This window comes from Acartia tonsa, chromosome 4, assembly GCF_053477335.1.
Source record: "Acartia tonsa isolate MP-2025a chromosome 4, ASM5347733v1, whole genome shotgun sequence".
NCBI lineage: Eukaryota > Metazoa > Arthropoda > Copepoda > Calanoida > Acartiidae > Acartia > Acartia tonsa.
This window is the reverse complement of record NC_137263.1, coordinates 35,973,385-35,990,303: the sequence shown is the minus strand read 5'-3', so window position 1 is coordinate 35,990,303 and position 16,919 is coordinate 35,973,385. Positions and strand designations below refer to the sequence as shown.

Genomic DNA, 16,919 nt, shown 5'->3' with positions numbered 1-16,919 from the left:
TTACATACATATCAAACTAACCAAAAAGGTTTATAATTTCTTTTTACGGGGAGATTAAACAATTTTTACAGTTATTCGAAAAGATATTACCAAATATGGATATAAGGTCAGCTGATTTATAGTTGTCGATTGTAACATAGCATCCTCATCCTATCTCAATATTTACTACTTGCTAAAAAAGCTTCAAACTTCCATAAAAAATTTAAATTTTAAAAATTAAAATTTTTAATGTATAATGTATAAATCGTTTTGGAGGGTGGTGGTATTCTCCTCCAAAATAGTTATAAACATTTCAAGAACTTATGACGAGCTACCCTGTAAAGGAGAACCATACTGGTTCAGCTGTTAGCAAGATCCTTTAGAACAGACAAACATACAGACATCCTGTTACATTATTATAACAATTTATATTTAGGATGTGTGTATTACTTAAATATAATTTATTAACTTAAACAGAAAGAGGGCTACTTATAGTAGATATTCAAAATAAGCTTTAAAACACAAAATAATTTATAAGTTTTAGATCATGGAAAGGAAACAAGTTTGCAGGTTTTGTTGTATTTGTATCCTTTCCATGAACCAAAGTTTTTATTATAAGCGTTTTCTAAGATAGGCATTTGTTGAGTATAACCCCTCTCTCTCTCTCTCTCTCTCTCTCTCTCTCCCTCTCTCTCTGTTTTTCTTTCTCACACATTCAGATTTTTACCTGGGGGGTTAGTTGTTAAATAAATATTATTTAATGTATAAAAAGAAACCAAATCTAAATTTATATTTTTCTAATATTCAAAGGGATATAAAAGGGCAGAAAAATAGCTTAAAACCAACAAACGACTTTTTTAATAAAAATAAAATAGCCTAAAACCTTTCCCAAAAACTATAAGAAGCTTCACTGTAAAAGTGAACCATATCGTTTCAGCGGTCCCTTCTCAACAGATAAAAAAAGCTTACAACTTTATAAATTAGGATATTGTTAAATCTTTTCATTTAAAGCTAAACCCTTCTGTACATAATTGTATGCAGGGAGGAAATGGATATTTGGCTTTTTATTACATTAGTTCCCAAAGTTAATGACATTTTGTTAGTTGGCTAATTAACTTTGGGGACTTTCATAGAATTTTAATTGGTTGGTTTATTACTTTGAGTGTCCAAATGTTTAAACCACCAAATATTGTTTACAAAATGGGTAATTTTGTGTATATTTTCATTGTGAATATCCTTTAATTTATCGGCCATTGTCTTATGCCTTTAGTTCCCTGGTTAAGTAAGGTGTATAGATATGTGGGGGAAGTGGGGGTTTTAGGCAAATAAGTGTCTGTGTGTGAAGATACGGGGGGGGGAGTGGGCGTTTAAGCAGAATGAGTGTGAGTGGGTGTGTGTGTGTGTCAGGCTACGTAGGGAGAGTGGGCGTTTTAGGCAAAATAAGTGTGTGTGTAGATACGAGGGGGGAGTGTGTGTGTGTGTGTGTGAGTTAGGCTGGTATTTAGACAGATATTTAATTAAATTCGACACTTTACGAGGATTATTTTACATGATAAAATGCTTATTTTTATGTAAATACTATAGAAACGCGCTATATTTTATGCTGAATATGTGCAGCCAATAATATTTGTTTATTCTATTTAAACATTTCAATTCTTAAATATCATTCTTTCTACAGATTTAAACAATTTTTCTTTTGTCCCTATACCTGCATAAACAAAGCGGTATTTAGTTAATGATTTTATAAAATAAACCTTTTCATTACATTTTAGAGAAAGTTCAAAGATAAATATTAATAGAGATATATTACAAAAATATTTTCTAAGTATCAATTTTTTTGTTTTTATCTGCAAGCGAAGAAATGGTTTATTTTCTCTTAGTTTAATTCTTGCTCAGATTTTAACATTATTTTCATGTGGAAATACTCTCAGCATTTTAAACTGATTTTTTTCTAACTTAATTGAACTTTTAAGGCATAATTCTTTGAAAATTACTTAAAATATAAAAAAAGGTAAACGAAAATGCATTTTGAAAAATTAAATTCGCGATCACTTTAAGTCTATTTTATAAACTGACTCTTTTAAGTCAAATTTTATGGAGTGACACTTTAGGTCTAATTTTTACAACTCTCTTAAAGGACGCCTGCAAGAAATACCACACTTTAACTGCTGAAAGACTGCCACAAGTAGACCCAATACCCCAAATTTAAAGCCTTCAGCTTCAATAACAAAAAATTTCTAGGCATTTCAAAATAGCATTTTATGTACAATGAAAATTTTGAAAGATTTCCTATGCTCAAAAAAGAAAAAACAATATTAAATTACGTCACCTAGACAAAAAATTTTAACCTAATCTTTGTCAGAAACTTAGATTGCCGGTAACTAATTACATTTTTACAATAAAAACACCACATTTCATAGTCAAAATCTATGTAAAAAATTTGATTTAAATTGCATTTGTAAACAAAAATCATAGTGGGGAAACAAAGGGGGAAACCAATACAAGCTCAGCTGTGATTGCTTGGCTGATTCAGCCTTCTGATTGGCTACAGTACACTCAGTACAATGCAAGTTAAACTTAATTTTTTTTTATGCGTATTTTTATTGTAAAAATGTAATTAGTTACTGACAACCTAAATTTATGACAAAAATAAGCATATAATTTTTTTTCTAGGCTCCGTAGTTTAATTTCAAAATTTCTAACATTAGCATTGAAATTCTTTCAAAATTTTCATTGTAAATAAAATGTCATTTTAAAATGCCTAGAACATTTTTGTTGTAGAAGCTGAAGGCTTCAAATTTGGGGTAATGGGTCTGCTTGTGGCAGTCTTTCAGCAGTTAAAGCATGGTATTTCTTGCAAGCTTCCTTCAAGTCAAATTTTATGAAGTGACTCTTTAAGTCTAATTTTTATGACTATACTAAGTCAAATTTTATGAAGTGACTCTTTACATCTAATTTTAATGACTTTAGGTTTAATTTTTATGACTCTATTAAGTCTTTGTGAAATTAGACTATCAGTATTTTAATTTATAAAAATTTAATTTTATAGGAACATCAACACTCCCACCAGAATACAGCTTGATTGATGAACAATTTATGTCAAATTTAATAAATCAAGCCAGTATGGAAATTAAAAAACAAATTACACACAACTTAGGTCATCTTAATCATGCAGACTCTGTTTTTTGAAGATTTGAAAATTTTAAATTATTTTGAAAAAAATCCTGTTGTTCTATGAATTTTTAAATCTAATTCAGAAATATTGAAATTGATGCTAGGTAGTTATTTTTTTATATTCTATTATCAAACAAAATAAATTTAAAACTGATATACCATAACATCATAATGTATTAATGGTCTATTATTAAAAAAAAAAAATTTGAAAGCATTCTTATACGTAACCTTTTCCTTACATAAAACTACACGATGTTAAATATTTTTTAATTTACAATTTATGTTCAATTTTAGTGGGCGATTGTTCTACAAAATCGCATGCAATTGTAGCTTGATAGTAACTCGACTTTCCTGCTGGACTGTTGTCTTATCCCTTATGATGCCTTTTTCATTTCTAGGTATGCATCAAAATGTCTTTATTTTATTAGGGAACAGCGTGAGGGAGAGAAAGATGGGAAAGAGAGCAATACGAGAAAATCTACTACTACGAGGAAATATAGAGAGATGCCGGGCGAATAGATAGATAGATACACATAAAGAGAGAAGAATGAGAAGGGGTTAGAAACAGAAGAGAGAGAGAGAGGGAGAAAATGATGTACTGGACAGGTTTATGTACATGGAAAGGCATGGAGTTGCTTAGAGTGTGTTTGTTGTGGTAGAGTTGCCGGCTGTCATTACCCCCTTCCCCCTCTTTCTTCCTCAATACTCTTTCATTTATTTTGTACAGTAGAAAATTCAGATAATTTTATGGAGTTTTAAAATGTAAATATTTCTAAAAATAGACGAAGGATAATGGAAAACTATTTTGTTTAGACTTAAAATTTTTTTATCAAGGCTCAAGATATCTGCACTAGAAGAAGTAATATAAATTTGTCTTATTGATGAAAACTTAATAACAGTCTTGAAGATGGATTTAGCTAATAAGGAAAGAATTAATTGATATGTTTTATTTTTTGTTTAGCTTAAATTACATATTGGCTTAGTAACAATATTTTTTATTTGCTAGTTTCAATTTACTTTAATGGTAAATTGACTATTTTCAGAAAAAAAAACTAAATCACATTATTTTGAATTTTTTTTTTGAATGTTTTATTTGAAAAAGTATTATTCTCTCGGAAAATGTAAAAAGTTTAAATCCCGATTTTAAACTATTGTGCCCCTTGCTCGTACTGACACGTTCCGGCTTCAAACACACACACACACTTACCGTACCGTCCCGTCTATTTTCTCTCGCTCATCAGTGCGAAATTAACTGTGGCAGGAGGAGGAGTAATTTTGTTCTGTGAAAAAAATATAAAAATATTGTTATAACCCAATGAAATACCTAAATGAGGTAAACACATAGTGACAACATGTTAGCGGGACTAGATCCCGGTGGCCTAACCGCGGCCAAATGGCCCACAAGCCGTACAAAAATGGCAAAAGTTATAATTTTACTACTAGAGCTTAGTTTAATGATCTCGTTTAATAGTTGCTTTGTTGGGGGGTCAGCAACAGTGACAAGCAACCTTTCCAGTGATCTTAGTGAGGATATAGATACCAATGATGATGATTTTAGTGATGGATATTCAGAATTAGAGCTCAACACCCCAGATTATTCAGAATTTTCATTTACAGCCCCCAGTTACAATGCTACAATTTATGAGAATAGCGTTGGCAAGGTTTTTGTTGAATCTGGGGAGAAGATGGGGATGTATATCAACAGCGAGACGGAAGATGACATTATGTCAGTCAAGTTCAAGATTGTCGACGGCGATCCGGAGCAGTTTTTTAAAGCCGAAGCTGAACAGGTCGGCAATTTTGTGTTTTTGCTCATCCGGACTCGAACCAGCAACGTCAACGTCTTGAATCGTGAACGAACGGATGCCTATGCGCTGAAAATTCGGGCAACGTTTCGTGATTCCAGCAAGCAACGGCTGCGTGATATAAAGGCTTCTTGCTGGGTCAACGTCCAGGTGTTGGACACAAACGATCTGGATCCATTCTTCAGCCCAACGGTTTACAGTGTAACGGTACCGGAGGACAAGGCGATACACGCGCCGATATTAACAGTCAAGGCAGAGGATGCTGACAGCGGAATCAACGGCGAGATTTACTACAACATCGCCGAGCCAACGGACGTTTTCACCATCCATCCGGTGACAGGCGTTATTTCTCTGGCCCGAAGTTTGGTCTACAGCGAAAAGGCGAAGCATAGGATTACAGTTGAGGCGAGGGATCGTGGCGTGGATTATTCGTACGGTGGTAACCCACGGCGGGCTGACACCGCCTCGGTTACGATTAACGTTGAACAGGAATGGATATGAATTAGATAATATGCTAAATCTTGTTGTACTTTTTTGTTACAACTTACCTATAAAGTTTAGAAATAATTTTAAAAAAGTATTTTAAGTTTTGTATTGTTTCGAATCGCATATTTTATTACCTATAAGTATGACTCCAAAAAGTTTCGTAATGCAGTGAAATATGAATTTTATTAAGATAAGTCATTATGCACATCTTGAAAGATAGGAATTTTTCATTACCAAATACATACCCATTTGTAAAGTTAAAAAAGAGGTTTTTAACTGAAAATTCATTAATTTTTGCAACTTTTCGGCCAGTCAAAAATTTTTACTTAAGACAAATATTATTCATTAGTATTCAGGTATATTAGTTGAAATTATTAAGTGGTCATGAATTATTGTTCTGACTGGTAAAATACCTACTTATTCTTTTAATATGAAATGTTACTTAAAAACGAGTTTATAAATTGCATAGGTATTATATTATTATATCCATAATTGTGGCGTGCAGGTGAACCGGTTTGACCCAGAGATGCATATTCGCCACCTACCAGAAGTTGTCGAACAATCCAACACTGACATATACGCCATCATACAGGAAACGATTACTTCAAAATGATAAAACAGTAGTTGATTGTTTATGTTTGTCAATTAAAAAGTATTTATCGTTATTATTTAAATATAATAATGTAGTAGTGATAATGTCATCAGAAAAATTGCTTGTCGATTTAATGTCAGCATTTTCTACTTTTTAAAATTGTTGTATAGTCAACATTGATAATGCCAATTGTTTCGACACATATTAACCTTATGTCAGCAATGACCACTTTAGTAATACCATAAAGTCGACATAATACTTTTAGATTTGACAGGACTACTTTAAATATGCCTTAATGAGTAGGATTTTGCTTTTCGGGAAAGGGCATTTGCAACTAGAGGTATTATTAGGCTAGGGGAGAAGCTTAAGAGGTTAGATTCAACTTAAATAGTTTTCAATATAACGTTTTTTTTTAAATATTTGTCTCTTATTTAAAAAAAAACTTATGTTGAAATGAATTTAAGTTACCTAGGTAAGTATTAAATAATTTAGTTTATTTCATTTTAAATGAATTTAAGAATTGGTTACTTTGAACCTTTACATTTGTAATTTCTATTACAGTACATATCTATCTATAGTAGCTAACAAATATAAATATTGTAGGTATACATATCTCAGAAATAGGTATAAATATCTAACTAATGCGATTTCTAATAAAATGTTATTAATTTTTGTAATAAATGTGTTTAAAGTTAAAAAATATTTTATACATAGGTACCGAATCAGGTTTCTCTGCTTTAGAAAGGCTATAAGGATGTTGTTTTGGAGATTTTTAGTAACATTAACAATCTTAAAAGTACATATTTTGTTGCAATTTACCTGGCCAATATTTGAAGTATCGTACCTGCTCAGGTTGAGGACAAGGACCCAGGCCGTCACGGACAGGTCGCCAGCGTTGAGATTATCGAGGGGGACCCCGACGCCCACTTCAGGGTGACGCCGTCCCGCACCAGCCCCTCGGAGTTCAACATTGAGGTGTTGAAACTCTTGGATAGGGAGATTGCGCCCAAGGGTTATAATTTGACAATCAAGGCGACTGATAAAGGCGTCCCACCTAGGTAGGTTTAACATTTTTTTTAAATCTAGGGGGGGGGGAGGGAAGTTGTAAAAAGTTATGAAAACTAACAAATGAAGTGAATTTATGAAGGACTAATCTTTCTGAAATTTATATTGATTTATCCATATGTTTTATTAATCTTAAAATGTGGAACACCTGACAAAATTAACAAAATATCTTAGAAAAATGTCATGCATATTCTTTTAAAGCAAGTTAGAAATTTAAAATTTGTTTAGAAATATTGTTTATGAAATAATAAAACTTACTATTCTCCAATTATGATGCATATATAGTTTGTAAAAAGAACAACTAAATACAATACTGCAATTATACAGATATAGTTTTGATAACTTAGAAGTCATAGAATAGACACAGTGAAATATGCATGCATACGGTAAAACTCTTGATAGTGTTTAAAAAGCAATGTACTTCTTAAACCAAAAGAATTTTTTTTATTTTAATTAAATAACCTACTCTGAAGTTGTTAAGTACTTTATGATTGCTCTTCGAACAGACTTTCATTCCTCCCATTAACCCCCTTTATACCATCCGCTCCTATTCTACTGGATGAACGAACTGACCAATAAATGAGTTCCATTTGAGCAACCTAAATTTACGACAATATTCTCCTGTCATAATATCCATGTAAATATATTCTATATTCTTCCTTACAATAAACCAATAAAAACTAAAATTGCTTTTGAATTTAAATTGTTAAGAGAAAGGTGATAAAAGAATGGGGAAAATTATAATAATGGCAAAACAATATTAAAATGCAAAATTGGGTTATCGTACTAAAATGGTTAAAATTAGAATAAAAGCAAATATTTTGAAACATAAGATTTCTTATATTTTAAATTAGATATTGATGAAGTAATCTTCTTTTAATACCATTAGTTATTATAATTAAATATATGCTATATAATATATATATCGTATAACATCTAATTTTAGTTTTAAATTTTGGAATATAACAAGTATATTTAGATATTTTATCTCCTCCAAAATAATTAAAATCTTTTCTGAACCTATTGAAAACTTCACTGCAATAATACAACCATATCAGTTTAGCGAGAACCTTCGTTATACACACATACAGACACCCTGTTGTTTTTATATTTACTGTAATATTTTGCAAAGTATCCTACTGACATAATTTATGTGGTCTAACCTATATTTTGGATTTAATTGATTTTATAACTGAGATCACTATGAGTCAAAATTGGACAAAAAAATTGCTGCAATGTTTTCAAGCCTGGCATATTTTGGACTTTTTGAATCCTTGGAAATATACAATCATATTAAGCAATATATCAGTAGTTTATGCAACCTGATAATATTCTCTTTAAAAGTTCTAAAGTTTTTAGACCATTGAATGAGAGAAAGGGTTTATCAAACATTTTGCACCAGTATAACTTACAATGCAATCTCCCATACGGTTAACCAAACCTTTTATTGCAAAACCTTTGCAAAGATGTTCTAACTATGCATATGCATTGTTTGATTAATGACTGTTTAAAGAGCAAGGACTTTCCCCTACTTGCTCTATTAATGTCACGCGCCTGACACAACAGTATTGTTTTTCATTTTTTTCCTCTTTTTAAAACACTAGCGGCTGCGCCCGTATCATATAGTGGTTCTGTATTTGAAAGGGGATAGAGTTTGCAAAAAATAGCCTAAACCCATCCTGTGACTTAATTGAACCTTCTCTAAAATGGAGAACTCAATCGGTTCATAGGTTACCGAGATCTAAATGGACAAGCAAAAACCTTACTACTTTATGATGAGGATAGCCTTAGAATAATTGTCATTATCCCGACAACTAGCGGGCGTATTACATTTTGCGCCAAATAGAGCCAATGTGAGAGGGTCAAGTAATAAATAACCAATAATCTTGAAGGGGGCTATCACAACAGTTTTTATACAAAATAAGATTAATATGTCAAGAGAGATAAGATTTATTTCAAATAAACTCTCAAGTTTCAAAATAATTTTTATACTTAATGTTTTATGAAATTAATGAACTAAAATTATAATATAATGGAATTACTATGCTTGAAATATTGTAGCTAAAGAGGATTAAGCTATAGGTAAAATAGAAAAGGACTGCGGAAGGACCTTTGAATCAATGATATAGAGTTCCTATAGTAAGTCAGGGAGAAGAGCGACTAAGAATCATACTGGTACCCAAAGTTTTTATAATTCTCATTCATTGGCCCAAAAACTTTTAATCTTGAATGATTTTTTAACTATAAAGTAATGTCCAAACGTTTCAACCAACAATTTAGATCTATAGAAGTCGTGGTTCTGTTTAAATGATTTGAGATTTATCGTTCCTTTAGCTAGATTATTACAATTTACATAAGAATAAAACTTTATTACTATAAAACGTAGTGACGTATAAAACTTAGCTTCTAAGAATGTGATTAACAGTTGTTATAAGTTATTTTTTAAATGCCATGACTTTTAATAAATGTTATTTACAATAAGATAACTTATTTGTAATTTCATTTGTCTTTTTAAATAATATTATATATCCTTTTTTGTCACCTAACGTATCTATAACATAGCTTTTAATTATTGAAAAAATAATCATTTCATGAAATATTTATTTTCTTTTACTTTTTTAATACAGAGAGCTGTTTCGTAACTAACAAGGGAAGAAAAGCATAAAAAATAGCCTTAAACCAACCGATCACTTTAATTTCAAAAGGCCACCCCATGACCTTTATTAATAAAGGACTCGATTGTTTCATTGGTTGGCGAGATATTAATGGACAAACAAATTGACATTGTTTTATATGGTTCAACTTCTCTATCCGAATATTCGGAAATGAGAGGTAAAATATACCTTTTTAAATATACAGCTGCCATCAAACGAAATGGGAGAATCGTTTTTTATTGCTAGATGTGTAACAATACTCCTCCACCAAATTTAAAATTTTTTTTGTGTAGGTAGTGTATTGAAATAATTTGGCAAAATTAAAATAGTTTTATAAGTTACACATGTGAAAAAATTAAAGCACAATTTTTATAAAATTATCATATTTTGAATTACAAATCGTGGAAATAATGATACTTACGTTTCGAAATCAAAGGTTGCTAGGGAAAGGGGGGTACTGGGTATCCATTGAAATTTTTGGGTACTTGTCTACTGGAATATTCCCAAGGTCAGGGATAAAAGATTCCAATTATTCCTTTCAAGTGCGCAGTTTATTCAATCCAGGGATATAGGGAGCAGTGATAGCAAGATATTTATTTATGTATTTTAAGTATTTTTATGAAATAGATCATAAAGTAGAAAATAACCTAAAATCTAATTTAAAGTTAATGAATAATAATTTTGGTAGGTAATATTAAAAACACCGAATATAGTAATTCTGGTAGCGTAGGTAAGCAAGTAAGCTTTTAAAACTTTCAAAATGGGTAAAAAAAAACAAGATGGTTAGGTTTTTTGGCTAAACACTTTTTCCTTTATCCTAAGCAATGTTATAAAACTCGTAATTAAACATGCCCACAATTTCAATTAAAACCAAATTCAACATTATTTGAATTTAAACGAAATCTAAATTTAAATTGACCTCTCTATGTAGTTGTAGTAGCAAAGCTACTCTGCAGTGGAAATAATGCACGTTATTCTGTCAGACGGAGCGAAATAAAACTTGCCTATTGATTACTCAGAATTTACTAAATGTCAGATTGAATGATTTATTGACAGAACCTGTAAAAGATACACCTTTCTCTCTATTTTTGATTTTTTTTTCTTACTGTATGTTACTTAGCTGTTGTTAATATGTTACTATGGTTTGTAAAAGTACACATATTATAGTATTGAGTTGTAGAGAGGCTTTCCTCCTAATAAATAATAAGTATGTCATTCTGTTATTCATAGGAAAAAACTGAAGCAATATTTTCCAAGAAATTGCTATGCATCGTTTAGCTGTTTAACTGCTTAGCTCAACTTTTTTTTGTGTAATTTGTAACCCAGATTTGCTTAATTTACTGGCTTTCATAATTATATGTCGCATATTTTTTTTCTATCGGCTGCACAACTAGCATCTAAGGGTTGGGAAGTTGCAGTATGATAAGCTTAATTCCTAATTAAGATATTAATTTAGAAATACAATAGCCTAAAACTATCCTGGGACCTACGCGAAGCATCACTAAAATTGTAAAATAAATCGGTTTAGTAGTATGCGGAAAATAAAATATTTCTTTGTTTAGCACCTACTCTATAAATGGGATATGTTAGTATGTCCTTCTGTCTAGAGTAACATTTCAGTTCTTTGTCTCCTCCCTCCATGGACTTAGGGAATACACCAATAGACTTTATCTTTTAGTAGCGGCTACGCCCCTAGAGGCCTCTAGGGGCACTTGAGGAGGGGAGAGTCGAATTTGATAACCCAATTTATTATTTTATATTTTAAACGAAAAAGTAAAATAAATTTTTCATTTTTTTTTTTTGGGGGGGGGGGGGGTTGGAAGTGTCCCACCCCCAAAGAAAATAGTTATAAACCTTCCCGGGACCTATGAGAAGCTACCCTGTTAAGGAGAACCCGATCGGTTTAGCGGTTAGCGAGAGCCTTCGGTACAAACAAACACACAAACATACAAACACACAGACACACAAACATCCTGTTACTTTAGTATAAGGATAATCTGGAAAATTTGGGTACCTTGATTTAATCTTGATAAGGTTGTACAAACTCTAAGTGTCCAAATTTTTCCGCTATAAGATTAATCTACGGAAGGGATAATTTTGTTAATTATGATTGGAATTATACATCAGTCTATCGTGCATTGTCTTATCCCTTAGGATACCTGGTGCATATAATACTTTATTTTCAGAATATATGTCCATATCTTTACTTATTGACCTGATTTAAAAAGTTTCAAACTGATTCAGATTGCTGATTTTTCAGCGACATTTGATTTATTTTATCATTGTTATGTGATGTTGCAATAAAACTGCAAATAAAAACGACGTGTGCATTAAATTAGGGAGGAATAGTTCATACATTGAAAACTGTTTTGCCTCTAACTTTAAATGTGTCAATTGTCAATTTCTGCATTAAAAGTATAAAACAAGGAGCATAACTAAATACACGACGTCTCAGAATCACTGACTTACTAACATGGAATATTTTAGATTAGATTCTCTTAGTAAATAAAATATCACTATAAATAACCTTTTATAAAAAAAGAAGAAATTAGTTGTACAAAGATAAAGGGATAGCTGCCTCAACAAGCAAAACCAAATTGACATAGCTGGCATAATGATCTTTAAAAAAAAATATTTTATTAGGTACATAACAAATTTGCTACCTTTGATTTTTGCTAAAATGGTTGAATACTTTGGGTAAAAAAGCAAAATCTAGTTTTTGATTAGATTTAGATTCAATTTATATCAACAGAGTTTCAAGTTTAGACTTTAAATATCAGGAATTTAAAGATAGATAAATCTACCAAAAATACTTATTTTTATCTATTTGACTACAAAAAAAATCCCCATAGTTTTAAAATAACGTTTTCTTATTTGTAGACTCAGCAATTTTGAAAGGTTGGTTCATGAAGTTGAGTGTCCTAACGTTACATCCACAAAAGAGATGATTTTGTATATCACTATTTGGGATGTAAATCAATTTATTGTCTTATCCCGTTAGATCCCTGTTAGTTTTGTATTTAAGGTATCTTTTAAAGCCAGCGACAGCAAACCCTTTCATTAAATGATCTTTGTCAGGAAGTCCTTATTGTACCTGTTATAGACCAAGGCATTTGTTGTTTTTATTTCACTTGTCTGACTTTGCAGCTATTGCCGAGACTCGAAGCTGTAAAAATAACCTAAAGTCTGATCTTGACCAACAGAATGCTTCCCTAGCAATTGTGTACGGGTTTTTAAGATCTTAATGTTCACAATCAAATAAATGTTGTAAATAGGAAAATAAATCTAAAATATACATTTATTTAACCTCAACAAAAATGAAACAAAAAGCAAAATATGAAGAAAAATAGAACCAACTAGATTTGATTTTAGCTTTGATTTTAAATGGCTTCAAATCATCCCCACCCCCTCTCATTTTTTATTGGTGTGGGGATAATTTAAAATATGAATCTTACACCTTTCTTAATGCTTTTTACCAGCGGGGGCCGTATAACCCTAACCTAACCAATCATGACCTCTGAGGCAATTATTTTTTCTCTCTCAATGATTTGGTTTTTAATATCTGCCTGTTTTTGGCCAAGGTATTTCCTTTTCTCTTACAATCAGAGGTGGAGTCTTAAAAAAAATTTAGTGGGGCAAAATTGTTTTCGTAAAAAAATCCACCAAAATCACATTAAAAATCTACAAAAATTAAACAAAATCATAGAAGTGTTATTATCATAAGATTTTATTTAATTTTTGTAGATTTTTTATGTGATTTTGGAGGATTTTTCACGAAAACAATTTTGCCCCACTAAGCGATTAGTGGGGCAAATTTTTTTAAAGAATCCACCTCAGGGCTATACTACATCCAATAGATTTTATAATTAGAAAGTGGGGGGGGGTTACTTTCCACCCTCCCTGCTGTAGTGGGAAACTGCCGATTTGCTGCAGTAAAGTTTCCAGCAGTGAGACACGAATATCAAGGGAGGGGACACAGCAAAAACAGTAGAATAGATATACAGCAGGTGTTCAAACATTTTCGCACAATATTCTATGTCATAATAGCAAAAAAAAACAATATAAAAGAATTAATAGGTGTAGTCCTACAAACTAGCAAAGACCTTCAATTGGATTTTGTATATTGAGAACTCCCAAATTTACAAAACACATGAAAATCCCTTAGATAAAAAGGTTTGACATTCTTTCGGGTCAAATATATCTTTAAGAGTAATCCCCCCTCAAAAAAATGCATAAAACTTGTCATAGACGGAAAGTGGATATTGGACAATGTGATAGCCATTTACAAGATCTTATTCGACAAACATAATCAGCTATATAGAATAAAGATTGTCCAAGCTAAATTAAATGAACACTAGATATTAAAATATTTGGTGCGGGGTAGTTTAGTAAGGAGTAAAGGCTTCATACCAAATGGACAGAGTTTGTTCAAAACAACTTATTTTTATATAAATCATAGCTTAAAAATAGAAGGGAGAAGTCACTTGTTTAAACAATCATGTTTCCCATGATATGAAAAATATGTGTTTTATAGCTTAAAATAATTTAATTTTTGGAAAAGATTATTACTCTTCCGTTGTCCTCTTCCAACTTATGGCCCAACAGCCTAATTTTTTTTAATGATTGGTTGGTTAAAGATAGTGGTAGGGGGTATGATCGTGCCATTTCTAGTTGAAATAATCTGCAGATAGCTAAAAGTGAATTTATTTTGCAACATTACAAAAACATTCCTGTATTAATATATATGTCATGTTAAGGAGGGGGAGGTTAACACATAACCTCCCCCATCTCATTTTTACCAACCTTAACTTTGATTTCGTTTTGGTAGTGTAGCGGCTCTATAGCTCCAATTGTCTGTTTGTCCGTCCATTTGCCAGAAATGTTTCATTGCAAATATTAATTTTTGTGTAAGATTAATGATAGATATCTAGATTTTCTTCTGTAAATTACTATGAAAAATGAACATCTGCATTAAATGTAAAGTGTTCTGTCCGCCCTTCTTGTAATATTAATGATTTATTTAAATATTTTAGGGCTTTGCTACTAAAGGATGTTTTCATTCTTGTTTTTTGAGTTGAAGGGTCAAAAATTAGATTTCTTTTGTATTCTGGAGAAAATCGATGTAAGATATTTTTATCATGTATAGTTAGTGGTATACCTAGCTTGCAAAAGACAGACAGACATCCTTCTTTTTTAGATTGGGATAAAAAAGGGTTCGACGCCCTGTAACAATAGGGTTATCAATCAATTTTCCGGATCAATAGTTCCAATAGGGAAAAAAACTGTATCAAACCTGTATCCCGCTTGGCTAAATATTTGCAGGGATCTAAAGGGATAAGACAATGACCACTAAATTGATGTACATCCCTAATGATGATACACAAAATTACTCCTTCTGTAGATTACAATTAGTAATTGAAACGTTTGGACACTCAACTTAATAAACCAACCAATCAAAACTCAAGAGGTGTCCCCAAATTTGTTACGCCAACGTAACAGCCCATAGTCCCCTTCCTTTCTGATATATTTGTGAGGAGTTGATAAGAATAGTACCCTTTCAAAAGTTCGTGCTGTATCGACAACAAACGTATGAAGTCATAATCCTTGTCTAAAAGTAACAGGATGTCTGTATAAGCTTCTCGCAAGCCGCTCAACCGATTTGATTCTTCTTTAAAGTTAAGTTATTTAAGTTTAAGGAAGGTAAATAACTTTTGGGTGATAGGGTGCCTCCACCCTCCAAAAAGAAATCGTCCCCTCAGAATAAAAATCTTTTTTCTTGTTTAACTTATTATTTTTCTTAATATACCTCCATCCCTACTTTTTTAGTATGTTAATATATACTAAATTAAACCTTAGTTTAGAAAGCACAGTTTTTTGCTAGGATTTCTTATTATTCTAAGCTACTCATTATAAAAAAGGCAGGGGCGTCCAAGCTTTTTATTTTGGGGGGGGTAAAAATTTTTTAAGGGGGGGGGGGTAAAATGGCGCGCGAAGCGCGCCGCAAATTTTTTTTACCCCCCCCAAAATTTTTACCCCCTACTAAATGGTTGGGGGTGCCTACGGCACCCCCAGGGTAGGGGTAAATTTTAAATGGGGGGGGGGGGGTAAAATGAAAAAAATTTTGGGGGTGCCTACGGCACCCCCAAATTCGTTTGGGGGGGGGGTAATCGCCCCATTACCCCCTCCCCCCTTGGACGCCTATGAAAAAAGGGTTTCAGTTTTCTCTTTTTAGTTATGATGAGGGTTATTAAAACAAAGCTTTTTTATAATAATAATATGTACCTAGTTACTACTTTTTATACATGATAAGTATTTCGCGATTTCATCTAACCTTACCTAAAAAAAAGCATTTTGAAAAATTGCTTGTGGTAAGGGGAAAATCGTTAAATTAATTCTTACCCAAAATTCTTTGTTTTAAATAGAATAATAAAGCAAGTTTTTGCTATAAGGGGGGGGGGAAGTTCTGACACATTTGCGTAAACCTGGTGTATAGGCTTTATCTTTGGACTGAGAGGATAGGTTATTAGGGATAAAATCATTCTTATATGATAAATTTCCCCCAGATTTAAGCTTTTTTGGATAGGCCTCCAGGTTCCGGAGCTCCAGGCCTCCAGGTGGTCTCTGTACAGGTAAAAATTAAAATTAAGATTTTTTTTTGAAGAGTTAGAGGTTAACTTATAAAACAAAATATGCTTCTTTTTGATTGTTATTCACATATTTGAAGAAAAAACATACATATTTTGTCTCATAAGCTGACATCTAACTCTTAAAAAAAATTTTTTTTTCATTTTTACCTGTAGAGAGACCACCTGGAGGCCTGGAGCTCCGGAACCTGGAGGCCTATCCAAAAAATCTTAAATCTGGGGGAAATTTACCATATAAGAATGATTTTATCCCTAATAACCTATCCTCTCAGTCTAAAGATGAAGCCTATACACCAGGTTTACGCAAATGTGTCAGAACTTCCCCCCCCCCTTTATCTACCCTTATAATAAATGTATTAAAAACAAGGATGATAACATCCTTAAAAGTAAGTATCCTACGTTTAGGAAATTTACAAAATTCCAAAAGCTTTGAATTCAATGATTTAAGTATTGTGTCTTATTTTCCATGGAATCTTTAGTATCTACACGTTTTAAGTTTATTTAATTCATGTGTATTATA

General features: G+C 31.8%; 1 protein-coding gene across 1 annotated transcript in view; it reads left to right on the top strand.

Annotated features, from left to right (window-relative positions):
• Window positions 1–5,952: 5,952 nt before the first annotated feature.
• Window positions 5,953–16,919, top strand: part of LOC145315450 (fat-like cadherin-related tumor suppressor homolog) — a 133,338-nt gene continuing 122,371 nt past the window's right edge. Inside the window, exons 1-2 of the mRNA XM_080155433.1 lie at window positions 5,953–6,037; window positions 6,890–7,094. Coding sequence (XP_080011559.1) covers window positions 5,971–6,037; window positions 6,890–7,094 — 272 coding nt within the window. The 5' untranslated portion in view covers window positions 5,953–5,970. The remainder of the gene's footprint in view (window positions 6,038–6,889; window positions 7,095–16,919) is intronic.